Source organism: Macaca nemestrina, chromosome 15 (assembly GCF_043159975.1).
Source record: "Macaca nemestrina isolate mMacNem1 chromosome 15, mMacNem.hap1, whole genome shotgun sequence".
In the NCBI taxonomy this organism is placed as follows: Eukaryota; Metazoa; Chordata; class Mammalia; order Primates; family Cercopithecidae; genus Macaca; species Macaca nemestrina.
Genome location: NC_092139.1, coordinates 58,773,445 through 58,789,308, shown reverse-complemented (window position 1 = coordinate 58,789,308; position 15,864 = coordinate 58,773,445). Strand labels below are relative to the sequence as shown.

Sequence of the window (15,864 nt, the reverse complement as noted above, 5' to 3'; positions counted from 1 at the left end):
TCTTTCTGATATTCTTCACTCCAGGAGGAGCTTAATTCCCTGTCTGCCACCTTGAGGGTGGGCTGGATGTAGCAACATCCCGCTGAGGAGCACAGAAAGGAAACAGCAGCAACTTGACAGTGGAGACAGCTGACCACGCTGACCAGCACCCCAGTGTGCTGTGATGAGGACACTTTCCTCTGTGTGTTCTTCCCAAAACCCATAACCCCAGTGTAATCATGAGAAAATAGCGGACAAACCCAAACTGAGGAATTTTCTATAAAATGCCTGACCAGCAGTCATCAAATTTGTAAGGTCATAAAAGACAAGGAGTGATCAACAAATTGTCACAAATCTTAAGCCACATTCAGGCTTTTGGAACTAATAAATGAATTCAGCAAGGTAGCAGAATATAAGACTAACACAAAATCAGTTATCTTTACTGTTTTTAATTATTCATGATTAATATAACTATCCAATGTTCATTAGCAATGAACATTCCAAAAATAAAATTAATAAAACAATTACTATGGCACATACACTTTGGGAGACCAAGGCGGGGGACTGCTTGAGGCCAGGAGTTTGAAACCAACCTGGGCAGCAATAGGAGACCCCCCTCTCTACAAAAAATTTAAAAGTTAGCCAGGCGTGGTGGTGCATGCCTGTGGTCCCAGCTACAAGGGAGGCTGAGGTGGGAAGACTGCCTGAGCTTGGGAGGTCAAGGCTGCAATGAGCCAGGCGCAGTGGTTCACATCTCCAATTCTAGCACTTTTTGAGTTTGGCAGTTCCTCAAAAAGTGAAAAACAGAGTTACTATTTGGCCTAGCAATTCCACTCCCAGGTATATACATGCCCAAGAGAAATGAAGGCCTATGTCCCCTCCAACACTTGTACATAATAGCCAAAAGGTGGAAATAACCCAAATGTCAATCCTTCATGTCCTACAACATGAAGGAACCTCAAAAACACCACGCTCAACGGAAGAAGCCAGTCACAACAGACCACACATTCTATGAATCCGTTTATATGAAATGTCCAAAACAGGCATATCTAAAGAAACCAAAAGGGGATTGGTAATTGCCTAAGGGTTGGGGATTAGAGGTTTCGGTGGGTGATAACAAAAGGATTAAAGAGTTTCTGTTCGGGGTGAAGAATGTTTAAAAATTGATTGTGGTGATGGAAGCACAACTCTGTGACTATCCTGAAACCAGTATATCCAACTGTATGCTTTAAAGGGGTGAACTGTATAGTATCTGAATTTTATGTTGATATACCTCTTGTCAAAGAAAGTAATAGATGAGGCCAGGCACGGTGGCTTGCACCTGTAATTCCAGCACTTTGGGAGGCTGAGGCGGGAGGATCTCTTGAGTCAAGGAGTTCAAGGCCATTTCTACAAAAATAAAAAATAAAAAAGGCCGGGCGCAGTGGCTCACGCGTGTAATCCCAGCACTTTGGGAGGCCGAGGTAGGCAATCACTTGAGGTCAGGAGTTTGAGATCAGTCTGTCCAACATAGTGAAATCCCGAAATCCCATCTATATTAAAAATACAAAAATTGGCCAGGCACAGTGGCTCATGCCTGTAATCCCAGTGCTTTGGGAGGCCAAGGTGAGCAGATCACGAGGTCAGGAGTTCGAGACCAGCCTGGCCAATATGGGGGAAATGCCATCTCTACTAAAAATACAAAAAATTAGCCGGGGGCAGGCACCTGTGATCCCAGCTAATCGGGAGGCTGAGGCAGGAGAATCACTTGAACCCGGGTGGCGGAGGTTGCAGTGAGCTGAGACGTGCCACTGCACTTTAGCCTGGGCAACAGAATGAGACTCTGTCTCAAAAATAATAATAATGATAATGATACAAAAAATTAGCCGGACGTGGTGGCTGGCGCATGTAATCCTAGCTACTCGGGAGGCTGAGGCAGGAGAATCGCTTGAACCCAGAAGGTGGAGGTTGCAGTGAGCCAAGATCGTGCCACCACACTCTAGCCTGGGCTACAGAGCGACACTCAGTCTCAAAAAAAATAAAAAATAAAAAAATAAAAAGCCAGGCATGGTAGTGCACACCTGTAGTCCCAGCTACTCGGGGGGCTGGGGCGGAAGGATCGCTTGAGCCTAGGAGGCAGAGGTTACTGTGAGCTGCAATCACACCACTGCACTCCTCCAGCCTGGGTGACAGAGTAAGACTGTCTCAAAAACAAAAAACAAAAAACTACAATGGGCAAAGAGCACAAAGCATTTACCCAGGGGCAAATGAAATTCATAAACAGACTTACCCAGGAAGTCAAGAAATGATGACTGTTACAGAAGGATCCAACCAAGCATGGGAAAGTAAAATAAATAAGTAAATAAAACTACCACAGAACTAATGGTACCACTGAATGCAAAACAAAAGCAAAGCTGAAAACAAAACCTGGCTGAGAAAAAAGCGAACCAGAGTGGGAGAAGCATGAGAGGGACTGGCTTGGAAGACCGAGGACACCTAATGTCTGCATCACCAGGCTCACTGAAAAGAGGCTGAATAAAACATTTTAAGTATTTTTGGCCAGGTGTGGTGGTCTATAATCGCTACCCTTTGGGAGGCCAAGGTGGAAGGATCACTTGAGCCCAGCAGTGAAAGACCAGCCTGGGCAACACAGCAAGACCCCGTCACTACAAAAAATAAAAAATATACACATATAAAAAGGGTTTTTTTTATTTGTTTTGTTTTGAGACAGGGTCTCACTCTTTTGACCAGGATGGAGTGCAGGGGCGCAATTCTGGCTCACTGCAACCTCTGCATCCCAGATTCAAGTGATTCTCCTGCCTCAGCCTCCCAAGTAGCTGGGAACAAAGGCGTGTGCATCACCATGCCAGCTATTTCTGTATTTTTAGTAGAGACAGGGTTTCACCATGTTAGCCAGGCTGGTCTCAATCTCCTGACCTCAGGTGATCTACCCGCCTCAGCCTCCCAAAGTGCTGGGATTACAGATGTGAGCCACCACTCCTGGCCCATAAAGTTTTTAATACATAATTTAAGAATACTCTATAAATATCGAAATCTACAAATTGAAAGAACACACACACATACAAATCATAGCTCTGTCTTTAATGGCCTGTTTTTGGCCGGGCGCGGTGGCTCAAGCCTGTAATCCCAGCACTTTGGGAGGCCGAGACGGACGGATCACGAGGTCAGGAGATCGAGACCATCCTGGCTAACACGGTGAAACCCCGTCTCTACTAAAAAATACAAAAAACTAGCCGAGCGCAGTGGCGGGCGCCTGTAGTCCCAGCTACTCGGGAGGCTGAGGCAGAATGGCGTGAACCCAGGAGGCGGAGCTTGCAGTGAGCTGAGATCCGGCCACTGCACTCCAGCCTGGGCGGCAGAGCGAGACTCCGTCTCAAAAAAAAAAAAAAAAGGCCTGTTTTTACTTTTTTGCCCATTTGAATATAGGCTTCTACATTACTATACAAATTCCAACATCTTTTAAATCACAAGACATTACAGCAGTATAATTAATGAGTTCTCATAGCCACTATAAATACAACTACTGCTGCTGTCACTCACAGCCAGGCCTCTGGCAGACTTTCATCATGCTGGACTTATTTGAATGAACTTAATATTCTATGGGGTTTCCATAGCACCTGCCTCCCCTCCTGCAGAGGAAGACACAGGCACTGTCCAGGTGGGGTTTATTAACCAGTGTGAAATCATACTGAGACCAGCTAGACCCTGGCTGTCTGAGAAAATACTGTGAGTCAAGTATTAACAAGAGGTTTTATAAAAAGCTGACAGGCTAGGAACATGATCAGAATGATTTTGCCTTTAACTAAAAATGTGTATTTATTTTTTTTTAAAAGATGACGGTCTCACTGTGTTGCCCAGGCTGGCCGCAAACGGCTGGCCACAAACTCCTGGCCTCAAGTGATCCTTGCGTCTCAGCCTCCCAAGCAGCTGGCACTACAGGTGTGTGCCACCACAGCTGGCTAAAATGTGTATTTTTAGGTTGTAGTTTGCTCTTTCTGCAAAAGTTCCTAACTTCTACTTAGGAACTTTTCTACTGTGGGGAAAAAGTTTACCAGTTACGTCCCAAGAGCTTGATTATCTCTGTTTGTAAGGGACAGTACTGATGCGGGAAGTGCTGGGCCTAGACTCGAAGCCTGTGCGTCTCCAATTGTCCTCCAGGTTGCAGGCAGACATCGAGGTTTCTGCAGCCTCCTGCTGAAGCACAGCCCCCAAGGCACTGCCCAGGGCCTGCCCTGCCACAGGCTCTGTCCTTGGGGACTGCAATATGTTTTGTTGTTGTGAGGCTTTTCTGCGACTTGTTTCAATTTAAGAACTTTCATCATTTGCTGAGATATGTCTATTTTGCTTTTACCTTAAGACGGTTCCGAGTGAAAACCATGAAACTGAAAGAGGCTTGCTGGAGGAGCTGGCCAAGAAAATGCAGACTTGAATGGTACAGGCTGGGGTCCCATCCCAGCTCCCTGCCCTGGCTAGCTGGGTGACCTGGGCAAGTCACTCAGCCTCTGAGAGGACCACATTAACCTGTGGGCTCGCACAGGGCTAGGCTTGGACTCAGGCAAGGTTGGTTCCACTCACCATATCAGACTTCACAAGGAGAAATGCAGAGCCTAGTAAGTTGGCAGGTGGCAGTTCTGAAAAAAATCATGTAAAGCCATAGGCTTTGTCCAAGCAACAGCCTAGGGACCTAGCTCTTCCATGACCCCAAATCCTGCTGCTGCAGGACAGCCTCTTTCCACTCACTCCCCCCCGGCATCTCCTGTGCAACCGTGAACAGGGCTTCCCTGCTCAGGCAGTGCTGGTTGGAGAACTGGACTCACCTGCTTCAGCCTGAAAATGCCAACAGGATCCCTTAACCTCCCTGCTCAGCAGCTCTGCTCAGCAGCTCTGCTCTAAGGAGGCCCTGCCGCCTGGGATTGAACTTGCTTTTTCCAGCATGGTCCCTTCTTGCAATATGACCATAACAAGTGTTAACTAGCCTAAAGCCAGCCTGTTTTTTTCTGTTGTTCTTTTTTTTTTTTGAGACGGAGTTTCGCTCTGTTGCCCAGGCTGGAATGCAATGGTGCAATCTTGGTTCACTGCAACCTCCGCCTCCTGGGTTCAAGCCAAGCCCCCCACTGTGTGTGTGTTTTTTTTTTAAATAGAGTTTATTTATTACATGCAAAGCCTACACAACCAGGCAAATAATAGAAAAGCATAAAGCTCAAAAAATAGATGAAAATATGATCGACACAAACAGTACACAACATAGCAATCATCTAATGACACCTCAGGAGTTAACAGACTGAAAAGAGAATGTAACACCAACCGGCAGGGCCTCATTGTGCTCTCACAGACACAGGTTCACAGAATCAGGCCTGTAGAAACCACCAATTTTTTCTCCCTTTTCTGAAGGGATTTTTAACTAGAGTCTTCATTTAATAACACTGGTGTCTGAATACTCTGGTGGAAAAAGAAAGAACTTTCCCAACATTCAGGGAAACAACAGAAAGAGCTGGAGCCAGGCGTGGTGGCTCACGCCTATAATCCTAGCACTTTGGGAGGCTGAGGCAGGTACATCACTTGAGGTCAGGAGCTCAAGACCAGCCTGGCCAACATAGTGAAACCCCGTCTCTACTAAAAATACAAAAACTAGCTGGGCGTGGTGGTGCATGCCTGTAGTCCCAGCTATTCGGGAGGCTGAGGCAGGAGAATCACTTGAACCTGGGAGGCGGAGGTTGCAGTGAGCAGAGATTGTGCCACTATACTCCAGCCTGGACAACAAGAGCGAAACTCCACTTCAAAAAAAAAAAAGAGTTGGGCAGCTGCTTTCACCAAGATGAAGAGCCTCATTCTGCAGGTAGATCTGGTCTGAAATCTGAAACTGGTCCTCCCGTCCCCAAGAAAGCATAGCAACTCTCCTTTTGTGTATTCAATTCTATCAGTGCCAGCATGCCTCAGACCAGCCACCCTCTACTGGTTCCTAAATGGGCACAGAGTGACTCACAAGGCAGACTGTCCCTCCCTGCCACCCAGGCACTGTGGACAGAGCTGGCCCTGATAAGACACAGGGACACGGGCCACTGAGCCAGCTGGAGGCCAGTGGGCACCACGATCCACCAGCCAGGCCTTGGAGGGGGGGCTCCCGGTCCCTCCAGACACAAACAGGTCACCTCCCTGGGCTGGACCTGCTGGCTCCTGCTGGTGAGCTAAGCAGTCTCAAGACACCATCCAGGGGAACCAAGGTCCTATGGGAGGAGAGATGCTGAGGGGCCTCCCACCCGCCAGATGCTGAGGTTGGTCTTTGGCTTCCTTGACAGTGTCAGTGTCCACTCCACCATGTCTGAGGGTGCTTCTGGGAAGTTGCTCACAGAGCAATCTGATAACCTACTACTGTATCTGCTGTAAGGACGTGAGGATTAGCTAGCACATCTCTCAAGCTCCCAGCCTGTGAAGTCACACAGCACTTTCTTAATGAATTAAATGCCAGGGAAACTTGGCTTCCCGTGAGGAGTGGACAGGCTTCTCAACATGGATCGTGGATTTCCTTCACACTCCAGTACCTAGCACTCAAACACAGGTCTGTTTGCTCAATTTTGAAAATGAAATGTAAAAGAATTATAGAACTTTAGAACTTACGGGGATCTTAGAGATCACTTGGTTCTGCAGTAAACAAATTCCTTCTACATCCAAGACACACATTGCCACAGTCCACTGTCTCCTGCCTTCTATTCAATTAAGCTCCACAAAAAGTCTACTCAGTACTAATCTAGAGCCAGAAAGCGATGGGAGCCTTCTCCTTATCACTGACAGAGCCTCATCAACTTACACTAAGTGATCTGGACCGTGTCAAACTACATTTATAACTAGTGAGCCACCAGTCACCATTTTTAACCACTACTTTAATCTTTCATTTTAACTGTTTGCCAGCCAAGAAATGCCACTTAGCTACACCTAAAATTACATGTCATTCCTACTCAAGATACTGTTGAAGACACTGTTAACCAAACCTATCTTAGTGTCCATTACCTTTCTAAATCTGTGTTCATTTCTCTGCCCTTCACCGTATCCTAAGAATGCCATTCTGCATGGGTGAGGAAGAGCCAGCTCCTATCTCCTGCGGTTATCTGCTGCATGTCTTAGGATGCTGTGAATTTCCAAATGGCTTAAAGCTTTGATCTGCTTAATAATAATGAAAAAATAGGTATAATCTGAAAAGACTTCTAAAGTTCTCCTAATTTACTTATTTGTATTTTTTATAATTGTATTTTTGCATTTTATTTGTATTTATTAAGCGGGACAGCTGGTGACATTGGAAAGATTTGCAGACGACAGCACTGTGTCGATGAAAATGTCCAGAGTTTAACTGCTCTACTATAGGTGTGTAGGAGAATCTCCCTGTTTTTCTGGAGTACACATTGCCGTTTTTGGGGGTGAAGGGGCAACAAGGCTACAACTTACTTTTTTTTTTGAGACGGAGTCTTGCTCCATTGCCCAGGCTGGAATGCAGTGGCATGATCTCAGCTCACTACAACCTCCTCCTCCCAGGTTCAAGCGATCCTCCTGCCTCAGTCCCCCAAGTACCTGGGACTACAGGCACCTGCCACCGCACCTGGCTAATTTTTGTATTTTTAGTAAAGATGGGGTTTCACCTTGTTGGTCAGGCTGGTACTTTCTTTCAAATGATTCGGAGAAAAACGAACTCACAGTGACAAAAAATGAACTTACAGCGACAAAATGACCTAACAAGTGTGTTACAATGTTTAATATCTGAGGAATCCGGATGAAGGGTATACAGGAATTACAAGAAATCTTTGTATTATTCCTACAACTTTTTAAGAGTCTGAAATCACATAAAGTTTAAAAGGAAATATGGCTGAGACGTGGAGGCGAGGTCGGTTACCTTATTTCATTTTATTTTATTTTATTTTATTTAGGCAGGGTTGCCCAGGCTGGAGTGCAATGGTGCAGTCTTGGCTCACTGCAACCTCCGCCTCCCTGGTTCAAGCAATTCTCCTGTCTCAGCCTCCCGAATAGCTGGGACTACAGACACCACCACGCCCAGCTAATTTTTGTATTTTTAGTAGAGACCAGGTTTCACCATATTGGTCAGGCTGGTCTTGAACTTTTGACCTCAGGGACTCCACCTGCCTCGGCCTCCCAAAGTGCTGGCATTACAAGTGTGAGCCACCAGGCCCAGCCATATTTTATAAAGCCACCACGGCCCCTGTGGATTAGTCAGGGTTCTCCAGAGACACAGAACTAACAGTAAGGTATGCGTAGAGAGAGAGACAGATATAAGAAATTGGCTCAAGTGGTTCTAGAAGTGCAAGGCCGCAACTTGCGGGGGAAGGGGTGGGCCAGCAGGCTGGAGACCCAGGCAAGCTGCAGCTCCGGTGCAAGGTAGCTGGTAGCAGGGTTTGTTCTGCAAGGCCTTGCCCCATGGGAGGTTGTAAAACTGTGATGTAATGAGATATATATGTTTGTTCTTCCTGGCCAGTGCTCCTAACACCCTTGTAATTTCCTAAGTGATAAGACCAGTAAAGATGAAATAAGTGTCTTTTGTTATTCATAACAAACGCCTTCCAACCACACCTTAACGAGGTGACTTTTGGCAAGCCCCTAAGGGCAGCGGCTGGTTGCCAGGGGAACCAGATCTGCAATTAGAGGATTGGAAATTTCAGGTCCACCCCTCCCACCACCCCCAAACCTCCAGTGAAGGGAGAGAGGCTAAAGGCTGAGATCCTCACCAATGGCCAATGATCACACCAGGTAAATGGGGCCTCCATAAAATCCCCAACTGAAGGGGATGGAAGAGGTTCCTTCTAGTTCAGTGAATCCTGGAGGTGCTGGGACAGTGGCACCTGCAGAGGGTATGGAAGCCACTGCACCCTCCCTCAGACCTGCCCTCTGCATATCTGGCTGTTCCTCAGTTGTATTCTTTATAATTAACTGGCAAACGCAAGCAAAGTGTTTCCCTGAGTTTCCTGAGCCATTCTGGCAAATCATCAAACCTGAGGAGGCTGTTGGTCAGAGGTCAGAAGGGAGGCCCTGACGTGCAACTGACATCTGGGGTGGAGAAGCCTTGTGGGACTGAGCCTCTGGCCTGTGGGATCTCAGGCTACATCCAGGTAGACAGTCTCAGAACAGAACTGAATTGTAGGACGCTCAGTCAGTGTGGGAAACACTACCCCCCACCCCCTAGAGGCACATCCACATTACTCTCTAGGCATAACAGCCCAGCCAAGCTGACACATAAAAACCAGCCACCACAGCCTGCAAGGGCAAAGGCCAGGCAGTCTTCTGCAGAAACTGAAGGCACACACACTGCAGGCTTCTCCATCTGCTAAAATGACAGCTGGGGCCTACCTTCCAAGTGGCTGGCTGGCTGGCTGGCAGCAACACAAAACAGCACCCACCATCAGTTGCTGGCCAGAGAAAATGACTTTGAGCGATCTGCTGTCAGGGAAGCCTGCCCAGGAGATGCAAGCTGAACTTCACACATAAAAGTAGAAACACATCAGAAAAACTGGGAGTGTTAAGATTCCAGAGGCTGGTCCCACAACTGACTAATTAAAACAAATCCCAGAAGTGGGGATCACAGAGCAGCAGGGGCTGCAAAACGCTTCTCTAGATCATCTTTAACTCCTGGGTCCAGCCAAACCAAAAGATCAATCGTATTTCATTGTGTTTATCTTATTAGGAATATTTAGGACAGCAGTGTGGGCCCCAAGGTAGAGCTGCTTTTCCTTAATCTGTGTCGTAGTCATGCCAGGAGCTTATGGGAAGAGTCTCAAAAACTGACTGTTAAATCCACTGCAGGGGTGCTGCAGGTCAGTGGTTCAGCACATTGACAACACTGCTTCATAAAGGCCCACAGAATAAACCGTGCACCTGTCCTTTCGGGATGTTATAGAAGGGATCCCATGACTCTCATAACTGGGCATGGGCTGCTTTCATTGCCAGGATCCTGGTCTGCGTTTTGTGTCCTGACTCTCACTGTCCCACCCCAACCTTCACTTTGAGGCCTTCTAATGTGAACCTTTTGTGCTCCATCTAGCATAAGCATCCTCAAATTCTCTTTGGGTGGAGATGGAATGTCAATTCAATATGAAATGGAAACGTTTTAACTCTAACATTTCAGAATGGCAACAGACTTCGGAAACAGATCACCAGCTTGATTCCCCTCATTTTAAAGATGAGAAAACTGAGGCCAAGAACGGCAAATAAATGCACCCAAGCCCACAGTTGCACAGACCGAATGGAAAGGCCAGGATGAAAAGGAGCATGGAATCACGCACACCCTTCCTTCTCCATGCAGTGCAATCCCAGGCTCTGCAGCTTCAGGTTGGACTCTTCTCGCCACCTTGCCACCACTTCAGAGAATCCATTAAACGTCTTCATGACCAACTGCCACCTCTTGCCAAGCACAAAGTTCTCCATGTTAGCCAGATGTTTTCATGTGCTGATTTGCCAAGCATGGCAAAGCTTGACAAATCTTCCTCTGAACACTCCAACTTCTACTCTTTCTGCTATTTACCACAAATAAAGTGCTAAGAGTTGTGCAACAATCGGTTCGGTATAATGCTATTTTACGTATTAAAAACAAGTTTCTGTCAATACAGAAAAAACAATGTAGAACACAAAATATTTATAGCATTTACAAAGTGGGTGATAGAAGTGGGTTACAGGATTACAGTTAATTTTTTTCCTTCTGGCTTATCTATATTTTCTAATTTTTCCTCCAGTAATAATTTTTCCTTCAGGACTTGCATAATTTTTTTTTTTTTTTTTTTTTTTTGAGACGGAGTCTCCTCGCTCTGTCGCCAGTGCAGTGGCATGTTCTCGGCTCACTGCAAGCTCCGCCTCCCGGGTTCAGGCCATTCTCCTGCCTCAGCCTCCCGAGTAGCTGGGACTACAGGCGCCTGCCATCATGCCGGGCTAATTTTTTGTATTTTTAATAGAGACAGGGTATCACCGTGTTAGCCAGGATGGTCTCGATCTCCTGACCTCGTGATCCGCCCGCCTCGGCCTCCCAAAGTGCTGGGATTACAGGCATGAGCCACCACGCCCAGCCACATAATTTTTAAAAAGACAAAAATAACAGGCCGGGCGCGGTGGCTCAAGCCTGTAATCCCAGCACTTTGGGAGGCCGAGACGGGCGGATCACAAGGTCAGGAGATCGAGACCATCCTGGCTAACACGGTGAAACCCCGTCTCTACTAAAAAATACAAAAACCTAGCCGGGCGAGGTGGCGGGCGCCTGTAGTCCCAGCTACTCGGGAGGCTGAGGCAGGAGAATGGCGCAAACCCGGGAGGCAGAGCTTGCAGTGAGCTGAGATCCGGCCACTGCACTCCAGCCTGGGCGACAGAGCCAGACTCCGTCTCAAAAAAAAAAAAAAAACAAAAACAAAAAAAGCATTCTATTTAGGAACTCTAGAGTGTCATATTACCAGTCTGCAGTGTGCCGGTGAATATCTGAGGTCATTTCTGGCTGAGGGGGAGGCACAGCAGGTGTTTTCTTGGGAGCCCACCTCCTCTCATTGGCTCTGGTGGGACTGGTTGCTGGTCCATCACCAGCAAACATGAAACTTTTCCAGAGAAAGGATGGCAAGTTTATTTTCATCATGAATTAGCCAAAGAAGTACCTAAATCCCAATTTTCCACTTTTACACGTCCTTCCTACTCAGAATAGGCACACAGCTTATTTACAGACTGTGAGGTTTAAGAGAAAAGTTTACAACTTTACAACTTACAGATTGTGGTTTAAGAGAAAGGTTTCCACCAAGAGCCACCACAGTAGACAATCAAAACAGATCTCACAGTGGATCAGAAAACCTGTTTTGTTGCAGGGACTATCTTGTTCATGAAGGTCATTTCCGTAATCCCTGAGCCCATCGCTGGCCTCTCCATGATGTGATTATATATAAATACTCCAATGGGCACCCTAAGGTGCCGAGCTGAGTCCTGGTCCAGCTCCAAGGAAATGCCCTTGAATGTGAAGGCAGAGCTATGTCCTTGCCATAAACCACTTAGACAATAAAAATGATGTTGTAGGCTGGGTGCGTTGGCTCACGCCTGTAACCTCAGCACTTTGGGAGGCTGAGGCAAGCGGATCACGAGGTCAAGAGTTAGAGATCAGCCTGGCCAACAAGGTGAAACCCCGTCTCTAATAAGATACAAAAAATTAGCCAGGCATGGTGGTAGGCACCTGTAATCCCAGCTACTCGGGAGGCTGAGGCAGGAGAATTGCTTGAACCTGGGAGGCAGAGGTTGCAGTGAGCCGAGATCGCGCCACTGCACTCCAGCTCTGGGCTATAGGGCAAGACTCCGTCTCAGAATTTAAAAAAAAAAAAAAAAAAAAAAAAACATTGGTGTTGTGCATCAGAACTGTCCCAACAGCAGGGAATTCTGGGGGAGCCACTGCTTCTTGGCTGCTTTTCCTGGCAAAGTCATCCCAAGCCCTTGTTATAACCTGTTTTGGCCATTTGTTGCCACTTCTATGTTTTGCATACTAAATATGAAGAGCCCCAGTTGGTATTCTAACAAATCTGTCCCTTTTACCCTCTCTATTTCAGAAAAAAAGAATGTCCCAGAAAAAGTTTGGCAAAGCAATCAATCTCTTAGCAATTACTGTATTAAACATATCTTAATGCCCTACAAAAATATTCTAAAATACCATCCATAAAGTAAGTCCTCGGTGCCCAGGTGTATACACTGCAAGTAAAATCTTTGCCAAGTGGCTTCAGGTCTGGAAGTGTGTCTTTTCCTCACCAATTTTCCCTCTACGTTAGTGTAGTAGAAAGACACAATTCTCCATAGTCAAAAGTTAAAAAACAAACAACACAACAAAAAACTGGCAACATGGGGCTGTGCAAGACTACCATGTACCTATCAAACTGAAACCTACCATCCTATCCATTGACTTGCAAAGCTGTTTATCAGGGAAAAAGTTACAAATGTTTACGAATGAAACAGAAAATCTAAAAAACTGTACGTGCAGTATACTTTTTAAAAATGTGTACATATGTTTAGGAATACCAAAAAACCGGCAGGAACACAGGCCCACAGTTAATATGGTTAAGAGTAACGGGGACAATCAGTGACTTCAACTACTCAAACAAATTTTTGCAAGATATAAAAAGTAACAATTACTAAGGCAATCTCTATGAACTTTAACCCAAGTAAATTTCTCCAAGGGAGGTATGGGAACCTCTAAGACAGAGCCTTCTTCAAGGGCTCCATTTCCAGCTCTGAGCTTCGTACCCCTCCTGCGTGAAGCAGGCATCTTCAGCGATTTTCTTCTAAGCAGCGCACACACACAAAAGTCTCACAATTCCCTGCAGATTACCGAGCTCACCCCCTTCCAACCTACAAGGCTGCCCAGGCCGGGTTCCAGTCCCATCTTCTCCTACAGGCTGCTGCAGGAAAACAAAAGGTGGCTGGAGGCAGGGGCGGGGAGCACGGGCTCTGCAGCCAGCGCGGAAGCGCACGGCCAGAAAGAGACCCGCAACATCCGCCAGGCTCCCGGGCTCAGCATCATATGCGGGGGACGGCGCGGGCTCTTAGTGGAGGGGACCTGTGGCCGCGGCCCTGTGCAGGGGACGCCCGGCCCCCGCCGACCGCGGCTTCCAGGCGACTCCCCAGTCGGCTGTGCCTGGCCGCCGGCCGGAGACGGGCGCGGGTAACGCCCAGGGGGCAGCCCCGCAGAGAGATCCCCGCCGGCGCGGCTCCGGGAATGGCGCCCTTTCAGCGGGCCCGGGCGCAGAGGGCGGGGCAGCTCCTCACCTTGGGGTCGCGCTCGTAGTAGTGCTGCTGCGTGCGGATCCAGCGGCCCACCAGGTGGTCGCGCACCGTGTGCGCCAGCGCAAAGAAGTAGTCGCGGGGCGTAGCCACATTGCGGTCCTTGACCAGCGTGAAGTGCAAGTGCCGGTTGAAGCTCTTCCGCACCTCGGCCACGTCGCCCAGCCCCGCCAGGCCGCGCACGCTGATCTGCTTCCGCTTCTCGCTGTCCGTCAGCGGCTTCGCCATCGCGCCGGCCGAGGCGGAGGAAAAGAGATGGAGAAGGAAAGCGGCGGGACACTAGAGCGCCTGGATGGTGCAGCTGCTCTGGCGCCCGGCACTGCGGCTCTGCGGTCGGGACGGGCCGCGCCTGCGCGCTGCGCCGGGACGGGGCCTCGGGGAGGCGGGACGGGGCCTCGGGGGAGGCGGGGCGGGGCCTCGGGGAGGCGGGGCGGGCGTCCAGGCTCACAGCTGAGAGCGCTGATGTGGTCCGAGGCAGCAAGGACCTGTCCACAACATTTGAGATTGGGGTTTGCCCCCTCGTTGGGGAAGCCCGGCAGAAAGTGGGAGCGACTGGAGGGGGCAAGAGACCCGGGGCCTTGAAGCGTGCGGTCCTGGCCGCTCCTGCCAGCCCGGGGGCGGTGCGGGAGGGGGCCCTGCCCTCGGGCCCTGGGGGTTCCTGGGGCCGGTCCCCACGCCGTACACCGGGTCACCAGGTGCCTCGCGGGAGTGCGCTGGGCCCGGGCTGTGGCCGAGGCCTGGTAAACTTTCGGGGAAACTGATTACAGCTTGAAAGGCATCCACCAACGCCTGCTGGGCCCGGTCTTCTGTGTCGGGGGCAGGGCGGCTCTGAAAATACCAGCTATTTGCTTGCCACTCCAGGCCGATGGCAGACGTGGAGAAAACGAACTGCCAGCGAACGGGAGACGCCCATTCCCGAGGGCGCGAGGCAGCCACAGCCAAGTGCCACCATGACCCCGCCTCGGATGGACCGCAGCCCCCCAGCCCTCCGAGAAACCCTGCTTCCGAAACCACCCGGCAGACGCTGTCCGCTTTGAGATTACAGCAGGGAGAAGGACACATGCCTGTCTGGCCGGGGAGCTCAGCCACTAACGAAGATTTAGCCTCCGCCATCCCAACCCAGGCTGCAGCTCCAGATAGGGGGCGTCTGCACATAGCTTCCCACACTTGGTCCCCGCGGAACACAGTCCTGCTGGCCTCAGCCTATGGGAACCCTGCTTCATGTAAAGGTCACCTAAACTCTGCCTTCCCCCATTCCCATAAGAACTCTTGCCTTTCCCTTCGTTCTTGGGAGGCTCTCCCTCATTGCAGTGGGTCAGTACACCCGATTTTGTGGGACTACAGGTTTGCTCCTGGTGGTCTTGGGCTGAAGGGGCTGCGAAGGTTACTGAATTTCATGGAGGTAAAAATTGCCCGCGGGAGATGTCATAAAAGTCCAGGTGCAGTAGGTTTCCTGGTGTGATGCTTCAAAGTTATCTTCTTACCTGGAGCCCCTTCCAGCTGCAGACTTCAGAGGTCGGAGGTTAATCAATCTGGAATGACCCCACAGCCCACCCAGCTCCAGCTTGGGATTCACTCCTGCACTATATCCTAGGGATTCTGGAGCCAACAAGATCGAACTTCGGGCACAGATGGCAGGGCTGTGGGGTCGAGCTTGGCTGCAAGCTCCAAACACTGATGCAATCTCTCTGAGGGTGATCTGGCAATTCAGAAGTCAAAAAAACGATAGTGCCCCATGACCACTTCTACCACTCTGGGGAATAGAGTTCAAGCAAAGCTTCAAAAGACAAAAAGCAAGCTATGCAAATATGTTTTCTGCTGTGGTGTGGTAAAGGTTAATCCCCCAGCTGTGGTGCACACCTGGCAAAGAATGGAGGAGCTGACACTTATTGATCATTACTTGCAGTGTACGTATATTAACTCCTGATCTCTGCAAACAGCCTGCTATTACTCCTGCTTGACAATGGAGAAGGTGAGCCACAGGGAAGTTAACTCTTCCCTAAGCCCACACAGCTAATAAGGGAAACAGCCAAGGTTCACCCCAGCCAAGCCTTGCTCCACTGCACAAGCCCGGAACAACATATCTATGCTCAAAGTTAATATCAT

General features: G+C 48.9%; 1 protein-coding gene across 1 annotated transcript in view; it reads right to left on the bottom strand.

Annotated features, from left to right (window-relative positions):
* Window positions 1-14,095, bottom strand: part of LOC105486723 (glycogen phosphorylase B) — a 59,807-nt gene extending 45,712 nt beyond the window's left edge. The window contains exon 1 of the mRNA XM_011749755.3: window positions 13,744-14,095. Within this exon, the coding sequence (XP_011748057.1) occupies window positions 13,744-13,986 (243 nt within the window). The 5' untranslated portion in view covers window positions 13,987-14,095. The remainder of the gene's footprint in view (window positions 1-13,743) is intronic.
* Between the last annotated feature and the right edge of the window lie 1,769 nt (window positions 14,096-15,864).